The sequence below is a fragment of the Danio rerio genome, chromosome 9 (assembly GCF_049306965.1).
Source record: "Danio rerio strain Tuebingen ecotype United States chromosome 9, GRCz12tu, whole genome shotgun sequence".
Classification (NCBI taxonomy): domain Eukaryota; kingdom Metazoa; phylum Chordata; class Actinopteri; order Cypriniformes; family Danionidae; genus Danio; species Danio rerio.
The window spans coordinates 43,699,286-43,709,866 of record NC_133184.1 but is presented as its reverse complement, the minus strand read 5'-3'; the positions used below and the strand labels follow the sequence as shown (position 1 = coordinate 43,709,866).

The 10,581-nt window shown below is 36.8% G+C and overlaps 1 protein-coding gene across 4 annotated transcripts in view; it reads right to left on the bottom strand.

Annotated features, from left to right (window-relative positions):
- Positions 1 to 200: 200 nt before the first annotated feature.
- col18a1a (collagen type XVIII alpha 1 chain a) overlaps positions 201 to 10,581 on the bottom strand; it is a 158,300-nt gene continuing 147,919 nt past the window's right edge. For 3 of the 4 annotated variants that reach the window (XM_021478722.2, XM_073912047.1, XM_021478720.3), the window contains 14 exons: positions 10,458 to 10,529; positions 10,286 to 10,351; positions 10,115 to 10,145; positions 9,721 to 9,774; positions 9,483 to 9,517; positions 9,275 to 9,397; positions 9,022 to 9,175; positions 7,210 to 7,274; positions 6,978 to 7,106; positions 6,639 to 6,671; positions 6,166 to 6,501; positions 5,647 to 5,844; positions 2,776 to 2,891; positions 201 to 1,760 (listed from right to left, as the gene is read on the bottom strand). In XM_021478722.2, the coding sequence (XP_021334397.1) occupies positions 1,547 to 1,760; positions 2,776 to 2,891; positions 5,647 to 5,844; positions 6,166 to 6,501; positions 6,639 to 6,671; positions 6,978 to 7,106; positions 7,210 to 7,274; positions 9,022 to 9,175; positions 9,275 to 9,397; positions 9,483 to 9,517; positions 9,721 to 9,774; positions 10,115 to 10,145; positions 10,286 to 10,351; positions 10,458 to 10,529 (1,626 nt within the window). In that variant the 3' untranslated portion in view covers positions 201 to 1,546. The remainder of the gene's footprint in view (positions 1,761 to 2,775; positions 2,892 to 5,646; positions 5,845 to 6,165; positions 6,502 to 6,638; positions 6,672 to 6,977; positions 7,107 to 7,209; positions 7,275 to 9,021; positions 9,176 to 9,274; positions 9,398 to 9,482; positions 9,518 to 9,720; positions 9,775 to 10,114; positions 10,146 to 10,285; positions 10,352 to 10,457; positions 10,530 to 10,581) is intronic. The other variant, NM_001349195.1, reaches the window with a different exon arrangement.

Here is a 10,581-nt window from a genome sequence, read left to right as displayed (position 1 = left end):
ACAATTTCAGAAACTCTTTTTTTGTCATTATGGGGTATTGTGTGTAGAATTTTAAGGAAATCAATGACTAATCCATTGTGAAATAAGGCTGTAACATAACAAAATGAGGAAAATGTGAAGCGCTGTCAATACTTTCCGGATGCACTGTAATGCTTGTGGGTTTAATGGCTCTCACAAAGAATGAACATCTTTTTCATGAATTTGAAGAGGAAAAATGTACCTTTATTTTTTTTTTTAGTAAACAGTCAGTGAACAGTAAACAATCATGATATGAAATGGCTTGTGAACGACATCCGATATGTTAATATTGTGCATGAACAGACAACATAGTCTAAGATATGTGTAGGTTTTAAGGAAATAGATTTTAATACACAAGAAGTGGTGCCAAAATTATTGTGGCTAATGAAAAATAAAAAATGTCAGTGCCTCCGAGACATGATGCAGCACATACTAGTACAAAAGGAAAGAAAGAAAAAAAGACTAGAAGCCCACAGGGTTGTGCTGAACACATCAGTAGCACTAGAGTGGATTAGGTGTCTGAAATTCCATATGGATAGAAGATAAAGTGTCTTCATAAAACACATCTGTCTCTCCCAAACAACACTGTCAGCAGCTGTTTCATCAGCAAAAAGCACCGAATGCAACCAATGCCTTTGAATTATGGGACATGTAACCACTATTTTTTAGTAACAGAATTTTTTTCCTTAAAATATTTGTTACAAATACTATTCAGCTTCCCATTCCCGTTACTCATGGAAACTTCTGGAATCAACCAGAAGAGTAAAATAATGACACTCAGATGTCCATATGAAATTTCACATTAATCACAATAGAAAAAAAAAACACAGTGATTCCATAGATGCAACAGATCAAATCATTTGTTTTGTACAAAACACTCTTGAGGGGTAAGCGTTGAATTATTTAAGGCATTTCTCTTTGCCCACTAGAGGTTTTTAGAGAGCAGCCATTTATAAGCTACACTTCAGTCTTACATCTGTTGAAGTAGCAAAAATGTGCTTGCTAAAATAGCAAACAAATATGCTTTGTGGTTTCAAATCATATTTTAGCTCTCTTTATTGCAAAATAAATACTTTCTCTTTTCAAATTCTAAAACTATGTCAAGGTTTGCTCCTCGATATCCAACATAACCTTGAAGGAAAATGGTTGCACAAAAAAATATAGCTAAAATTGGTTAAATATACCAATTAAGACATTTTTCAAAAAAAAAAAAACAACAACACAGAAGACAAACAATTCATATACAAAATTTTATATGGATACAGTTAAAAAAAACTGCCTCAGTTGGCCTCACTTCTCTGGTTTAACCCCCTGAAAAAGATGTGCCAGTGCCCTGAGAAAGAGCAAACACCTCCACGTTCAACCTTTGGCGTTACGGCGAATAGATGACTGGCAAATTCTCCTTAAGGCAGACTCAGTTTAATTTACTCTTTAACATTTCCATTCATTAGATACAGGCATCTACTGGAGCAAAATCTGGGCCTGTATGACTGAAGTGTTGAGTTTTCAAAGGCTCTTTCGGACGGCTTTATTTCTTGGACTGTGTCATGTAGCTGTTCTCGATGCACAGCACGATGTAGGAGCTGGAGCAGCTGCTGGAGGTCTGCTGGAGGAGTTGACCAGCCTGCAGGGACGAGGCCAGGCCTGTGACAGCGCGGTCTCCGGCCCTCCATGTCTCGCAGTAGTTATCCGTTTGCCTGTGACCCCTGCCATCCGATCCGTGCCAAATCATCTTCTCTGGCCTATAGGAGAGAGGAAGGGAAATGACCATTTTAAGCTTTTCAAAGGAAACACTAGAAAACTGTGAGACCTTTCCAAAATTACAATGATTAATTAAACGATGGACGGACGGACGGACGGACTAGATAGATAGATAGATAGATAGATAGATAGATAGATAGATAGATAGATAGATAGATAGATAGATAGATAGATAGATAGATAGATAGATAGATAGATAGATAGATAGATAGATAGATAGATAGATAGATAGATAGATAGATAGAACGACAGATAGATGGACGGACAGATAGACAGACAGGCAGACAGATAGATAGATAGATCGATCGATCGATCGATAGATCGATAGATCGATAGATAGATAGATAGACAGATCGACAAATAGAACGACTGATAGAACAACAGATAGATGGACGGACGGACAGATAGACAGACAGACAGACAGACAGACACAGACAGACAGACAGACAGACAGACAGATAGATAGATAGATAGATAGATAGATAGATAGATAGATAGATAGATAGATAGATAGATAGATAGATAGATAGAACGACAGATAGATGGACGGACAGATAGACAGACAGGCAGACAGATAGATAGATAGATCGATCGATCAATCGATCAATCGATCGATCGATCGATCGATCGATAGATCGATAGATCAATAGATAGATAGATAGATAGATAGATAGATAGATAGATAGATAGATAGATAGATAGACAGATCGACAAATAGAACGACTGATAGAACGACAGATAGATGGATGGACGGACGGACGGACAGACAGACAGACAGACAGACAGACAGACAGACAGACAGACAGACAGACAGACAGACAGACAGACAGACAGACAGACAGACAGATAGATAGATAGATAGATAGATAGATAGATAGATAGATAGATAGATAGATAGATAGATAGATAGATAGATAGATAGATAGATAGATAGATAGATAGATAGATAGACAGTGTCAGGCTGATCTGCTGAAGTGTCAGTTTAAAGGCACTCACCAGGCACTGTCCCTCAGGACATCTCTGCCATCAAACGAGTAGATGGGTGCATTGTCCTTCATCCTGCTCTCTGAGTCACTGAAGAGAGACTCCCAGCTGCTGAAGAGGACTTGATCCTGCACACCAGAACATCAGTGTCATCGAGAGACAGGACCAAACAAACACCAAGTGAGTTGAGTAAGTTTTCTCTAGATGAGAATATGACTAGGAACTGTCAAAATGATCCAACGATCAAACCAATACCTTCAATGCAATGAGCAACTCTAAACAAATGTAACTGTGTTTATTTGCCAGAAATGTTCTTATTTTAACATCACAAAGTATTGAAATGTTTCATTTTGTAAAAATTTATATATTCACAGTACAAACATTTAATGAATTATGAATTAAAAAAATAAATTAATAGAGTGGAGGAACTATGACGTCACCTTGTAGGCAAATGGGCTGCTAACATAAAACCGGTTCCCTCGATAAAATTCTTAGGATTTTCCCATGGGCTTTTCGAAGATTGCAAATAATAAGCTCTATGTTCAAAAGCAGTTTATTACACTTACATGTTTTGTCCAGCCGGATAATCCTCACACAAAAATACAACTTTTAGCACTTTTGAATCTTCAATGCAAACATAAGAACTGAAAAGCTTACGTTAGGCTATACATGGATGACAATAGCTTCAAGGCGCTCACCTGGGACGTCAGCACCACCCGCTACAGACAACTTTTCAAGCTAATTTTTAAAAATATGGTCCTTGACAAAGATTTACTCTCTTTTTTTATATTATGATCCAATTAAATACACAAAAGCACATAGACATACGTGCCTTTTGGATAGTTTTTTTTTACGTGGGAAATACACTTTGTTTTGCTTTACGATTGTTGTAAAAGTTTTTAAAAAGTTTTTATGTATAAATGTGCCTACAAAGTACTATCATAAGATATATTTAAATAAGTGTGTCGCTCGCGTGCACACGGCCTGTTTACCTTAGTAACAGACGACAGAAATGAGGTGTGAGGGACAACTCTATCAAATGCCTGCAAGTTCCATCATGGACACAGAGCAACATTCATTATTCTTGTTTTGTCACGAAGTACCGCAAAAAGCAGCCCATAGTCTCATATGCTATACAGTGTAAATACTGCAGTTATGAGAGAGTTAAATGTGTTTAGATGAAGAAAAAAAACTACAAAAAATCTATTGATCACGTTAAAATGACAGTTGAAGTCATAATTATTAGCCCCCCTTTTTTAAATGTTTTCCAAATGATGTTTTAACAGAACAAGGAAATTTTTACAGTATGTCTGATAATATTTTTTCTTCTAGAGAAAGTCTTTTTTGTTTAACTTTGGCTAGAATTAAAGCAGTTTTTAATTTTTCAAAAGCTGATTTGAGGACAAAGGCATTAGCCCCTTTAAGATATATTTTTTTCGATAGTCTACAGAACAAACCATCATTATACAATAACTTGCCTAATTACCCTAACCTGCCTAGTTAACCTAATTAACCTAGTTAAGCCTTTAAATGTCACTTTAAGCAGTATAAAAGTGTCTTGAAAAATATCTAGTAAAATATGATTTACTGTCATCATTGCAAAGATTAAATAAATCAGAGATGAGTTATCCCCATAAAATCGTTTAATCAAAATAAAGGATCAACCAATTAATCTGTCTTGATGGTCTTTACAAGTGAAGGCATTATCCACCCACAATATGAATTCCCAATAAGAAAAATACTACAAACTATAAAATACTATTTATGAAAATACTTAAATAACAGACAAATCCAAATGCCCAATGCAAGCAAGCTGTGTTCCAGACCAGCTCGATGACGTATAATGTCTCCGACATCGCTGTAGTTCCATTTAGCAACTTCACAGCAACCGTCTTTTTAAGAAACGAAACGGAATTTTAAAATCTTAAGTGTGATGTAACTGATGTGTTTTATGCTGTAGAATAATAAAACGTGAAAGTATCTTGAGCTTGTGTTAGCCATGAACCTTATTTAAGCAATTTAACTGAAATCCCATTGAAAAAACCCATTGACTTTGGGACGAGGGGACTGGAACTGCTAAAATGCAAAGTCATTTCCAGATATTTGCATACCAATTGACATCATAGTTCCTCCACTCTAAAGACAAATAAAATAATCGTTAAATAATCAAAAATGTATGTATAGTGTTTAATTGATCGAGTTTTTGATTTTAGATCATTTCACCCATATGTCATAAAGAAACCAAAAACATTGTCAAAACCTTACCTGGGACTTCAGTGGTTCAACTTTAATCATGTGAAGCACCAAGAACACTTTTGTGCACAATAAGAGTAAACTTAAACTTTGTTTTCCTATGTTTTCCTCATCAGACTAGGGTGCACATTTACTATGGGCAATATGATGTTTGCGCGTTGTGCTGCTGAATCTAATGTCAACACATGGCACTCACCAAAATAAATGCACACCTTGACCTGATATAGGTGATAAGAAATACTGTAGGAACATCTACATCTGAACATCTGAAGTCATTTTTACAGTTCTTATTGGCTCACAAAAGATAGATTTGGAGCTTTGTTTGATTACAGTTGAACCACTTGACGTCACATGGAATGTTTTGAAAATGTTTTTTGGTTTCTTTACTTGACTTCTTGAATGTTTCAGCACTGTTGCTGTCTATGGAAGATAAGAGAGCTCCAGGATATCATCTAAAATAGCTCAGTTTGTGTTGTGTTGAGTTAAACGAAGGTCTCAGGAACAATATGTGGGTGAGTAATAAATAATAATTAGCTTTTCTGAGTGAACTAACCCTTTAAAAATACTAATTTATTGCGGTAAAATTACTGTAATTTTATTGTCTGAATGTTTGAGTAATGCACAACACACCTTTAGGTTAACAATTGGTAATGTCTCTCTGTCAGATCTGCGGACGATACTGTAGAGATCCTGGAGTTTGGAGGACAGGAAGGCTCTGAACGTTCCCTTCATGCCAACGGCCCGTGCCTGCTGGAAGCACATGAAGTCTGCCCCGCGAATGCCTCTCATGTTGCCCACTTGTGGAGAATTCAGAGCAATAAGATGCAACTGTAAAACAGAAAAGAAAATAGTGTCAGTAAAGTGGAAAAAAACAGTGGTCAAAAGCATAGTTCATCTAAAAAATCCATCATCATTCACTCATCCCTCAACCCGATTTCAGTTTCTTTCTTCTGTTAAACACATAAGAAGATATACTGTATTAAGCTGGAAACCTGTAACCATTGACTTCCATTTTTTTTGCTATGGAAGTCATTGGTTACAGGTTTTCAGCTCTTTTCAAAATATATTTTGACTAAAGACACTTATAAAGGTTTATAGGGGGTAAACTTAAATTTTTGGGTGAACTACTGTATCTCTAAGTGAACTCACCCCTGGTCCGGAAGTGTGGGTGTGGGCGTGGCCTCCTGGCTGATTGACAGGAGGGATAGGACGGCGGGCTGGAGTGATTGGATTCCTCTCGGGTTGAACAGGATATCTGATGTTGGGCTCTACAGGATCGGTGTATCTGTTGTCAGTGTATGGTGGGTATCGTGGATCCGGGTATCGGGGGTCAGGTTGCGGGTTGGGGTTTCTGTTCTCCTGCTCTCTCGTTGGGAAATCAATAGGCTGGTGTGGTGGAGAAATCTGCTCTGCGCCATTGTTAGCCGTGTGGTCCTGGGAATAGTGAACAACAGGGGGTGGCTGGACTGCTGCCACTTCATTGTCCTGGAGGAAAAAACAACAAGCTTTACTCAAACCTTCTGGATTTGATATGCACACCATCCACTAATACCAATTTCATTAGATTAAATGGTGGGTGCTTATTTGAGTGTTAACATTAAAGCTGTATGCACTCTGCTTACCAGCTCTCCATAAAGAGGTTTATAATCCCCAAGCTGTAAATGAAAGAAATAAAGTTAAAATTTAAATAGACATGTAAAAAAACCTGAATGAAAATCATCTTTTTGTAAGCTGTTTGGACAGAACTGTGAAGATTTAGTGTGTCAACTTTCATACTGGAGTGAAATAAACCCAACAAGTTAAAATAGGACCCAAATCCAAGTGATATTGAGGCCAATTATACAGTTAGATTTTTATCACATGCTCATGAAATGTGTTCATTTAATATCAAGTTATTAAATTGATATCATAAATGAAATGCATTTATAGCATTTTTAAGGATGGACATTTAAAGCACGTACCATCACTTGTCTAACACCGTCCCGAACTCTGAGGTAGAGATCGTTTCTGTCCAGAATGTAAATCAGAGTCCCTTCTGTCTGTCTGCGTGCTGTAGCAATCATTATGTCATGAGACCTCAGGACAGTCACCTGATGATACATTTAAAAGCAGAAGTATGATTAAAGCATGAAGCATTAGTGGTTTAATCAGATCCGATCCATTAGTCTTTTCTTCAATGAAAGTCTCGCTCACCCCTGATCCAGTGCCAGGAATTCCAGGTGGGCCAGGAGGACCTGGAGGTCCAGGAATACTGAGTGCTGTAATAAATCAAATACCATGTGAATGATTATTTTCTTATATGATACCATGTGAATGATTATTTTCCTTGAGAACACTTAAATGTGGTGTATATTATTAGCGAAAAATATATCTACAGTATACACTACCTGACAAAAGTCTTGTCACGTATCCAAGTTTTATAAACATCAAATAATAACTTGATTTCTAGTTGATCATTTGGTATCAGAAGTGGCTTATATGAAAAGGCAAAGCCTTCTAGATCATGCCTATTTTACCAAAATAAAACATGATTATGCCCTCATTTTTATTTTGTAATTAGGACAGGAAGGTCTGACTTTGCTTAGACAAAAGTCTTGTAACTTAACAGAAACAATGTGCAGTATAGAATGTTAAGTCATGGTGCAGTAAGAAATTATTAATATTGTGTATGACTCCCATGAGCTTGGATAAATGCATCCATACATCTCTACAATGACTCAAATAACAAAGAAAGCCTTCTTGTAGGATTCCCAGAGTTCATCAAGATTCTTTGGATTCATCTTCAATGTCTCCTCCTCCATCTTACCCAGACATGCTCAATAATGTTCATCTTTGGTGACTGGGCTGGCCAATCCTAGAGTACCTTGGCCTTCTTTGCTTTCAGTAACTTTGATGTGGAGGCTGAAGTATGAGAAGGAGCGCTATCCTGCTGAAGAATTTACCCTCTCCTGTGGTTTGTAATGTAATGGGCAGCACAAATGTCTTGATACCTCAGGCTGTTGATTTTACCATTCACTCTCTCACAGGCCCTCTCACAGGCCCCCCTGTACTGAATGCAACCCCAAATCATGATTTTTCCTTCACCAAACTTGACTGATTTCTTGAGAATTTTGGGTCCATGCTGGTTCCAATAGGTCTTCTGCAGTATTTGTGATGATTAGGATGCAGTTTAACAGATGATTCATAGGAAAAATCTACCTTTTGCCACTTTTGTAAATGATCAACAAGATGTCAAGTTATTACTGTATTTGTTGCTTTTACAAATGGGATCTATGACAAGACTTTTGTCAGGTAGTGTATCTCAATCCATTTTTTGTTTTTTTTTTTGTTTTTATAATTTTACAAGCTGATTTATAGATTTATTAAATATTGATTTATAGAAATCAACATCTTAGTTCACAGAATCATACCTGGTATATTTATATTTATGAAACTTTTCCTGGACTCGTTTTCTCAATGATATTTAACTGACACTAAAAATGCCAGTAGGTGAAAAATCTGTTGTAATATGTAATATATTCATTTAAATGACATAAATGTTTAAAACAGTTAATACAATAGAGTAGGTGAAAAACTGTATCTGCATTTAAATTGTAGATAAAAAGTGGCAGGATAACAGTTCTAGATACATTGATGCTACACATTTTCATCCTATAAAGAATGTTAGTGGTTGCAAAGTAATTAATTATGCAAAATAAGTACCTACTCAAGAGCTTATGTGAGTTCAGATACATCCATTACCTTTGTGAATAAATTATTGAACCATTGGCTGATTCAGTTTGCTTAAAAAGGTTAATTTTGGAATGAAAAATCACAATGTTGCTCTGAGACACAAAATTGTTCTGCTTCTGCTTATTTTCAATTGCGTGAAAATTTTCAATATTTGTTTTTGCAAACTGAGTAACATACAGTACTCGATTATGTCAGCACACATATCATTACTACAACAATTACAATATTATTGTAGATAAGAAACATTGCAAAATGCTTATATTTCTTTCTTACGTGGCCTATAGGGTCCTGGCAGTGATGGGGACCCTGGTGGACCAGGTGGTCCAGGAGGTCCTGGATTACCTGGTCGACCATCATAACCAACCCCGGGTGTTCCTGGTGGGCCCTGGGGTCCAGGTGGGCCTCTGATTGAGTCTCCTTTAGGTCCCTAGAAATGACAACTTTGATGAGACCACTCAAATCAAAACAAAAACTACACAATTCAGACATCGTAGATATCTCATAAAGGTCTCATAAATATCCTCACAGCAGGTCCTGGGTTCCCTGGTGGTCCTTGTACAGCTCCAAAACGAGGGTCATAAAATCCACCTCCTGGTTCTCCTTTCTCTCCTTTAAGACCAGACTCTCCCCGCTCACCCTTCATCTCATTCTGAGAAAACAGTTGTTGAAATATTAAAAAATAACCAAACAATTAGGTTATTTTAAATAATGTTTGCATTTAATGGTTCACATACCTTGAGTGAATATATATCAAAGTTTGTGGAAAAACCTGTTATAAAAAATAGTGAAGATTGCATTAATGCATTAAGAACCCTGAAAACGTTCACAATGATTTGAAAATGTTGTCAAGCTAGTAAGTCAGGGTGCTTTATCAAGAGAGTCTGAAAGATTTACAGACTCCAGGACAGTCTTGCTACTCCCGCCTGCCAACGGCCCTGAATGTCTAAAAACAGCAACAGTGGTAAATTTTACCTGGCGATCCGGGAATGCCAGGAGCTCCTTGGTCTCCTTTCTCTCCTTTCGTAGCTTAATAATAATAAAAAAAGGTATTGTTTAAATTTCATAGAGATATAGGTGATCTGAGACGTTAAAACTTGAGTTATTTATTAAAATAAAATGCTGTTCTCAATCCGTTTTTACAGTAACCTTGAGAATTTTTACCTGAAACAACGCATTCAATGCGAGAATGAGAGCTTGATTTAATACATTGAGAAATATTTATTAAAGTTATTTTATCACCAACATTGTTTCAGAAATGGAGCAATTTCTAGAAATTACAAAAGTATTTTAAAAAAGTAAATAAAGATATTTAGATTTGTATCAAATATATTTCTTCTCGTTAACAAAAAAGACTGTAACAACCTACCTGGATAGAGCCTTGCATAATCTTCATATCTCTGAAATGGGAAAAAAATGAGGTTGCAAATTATTGCTGGTGCAATCATGATCACTTCAGTTTAACACAGCCAGCATATTGAGCTCATTTTCCAGCATTTCATGCATGAATTACAGCTTATATGACACAAAAATCACTTACGCCAAATCTGTCCAAGGGCACAGCGGGTCCGGGGGGACCAGGGGGTCCTGGGGGACCAGGGGGACCCTTGAAAAGCCACAAGATAACATATGAGGGCAAGCCATCTATATAACAAGCACTGATTGAACGAACTGCATTAATTTTCATATTCAAGAGGAGGTGGTGGACTTACCGGGTAACCATATCCAGAGCCTGAACTTGGCTCTCCCTTCTCTCCTTTATATCCGTTCACACCTGGACGACCCTACAGTCATAAAATCAGGTTGTTAAGTAAAATCGAATTACATACTCACTTA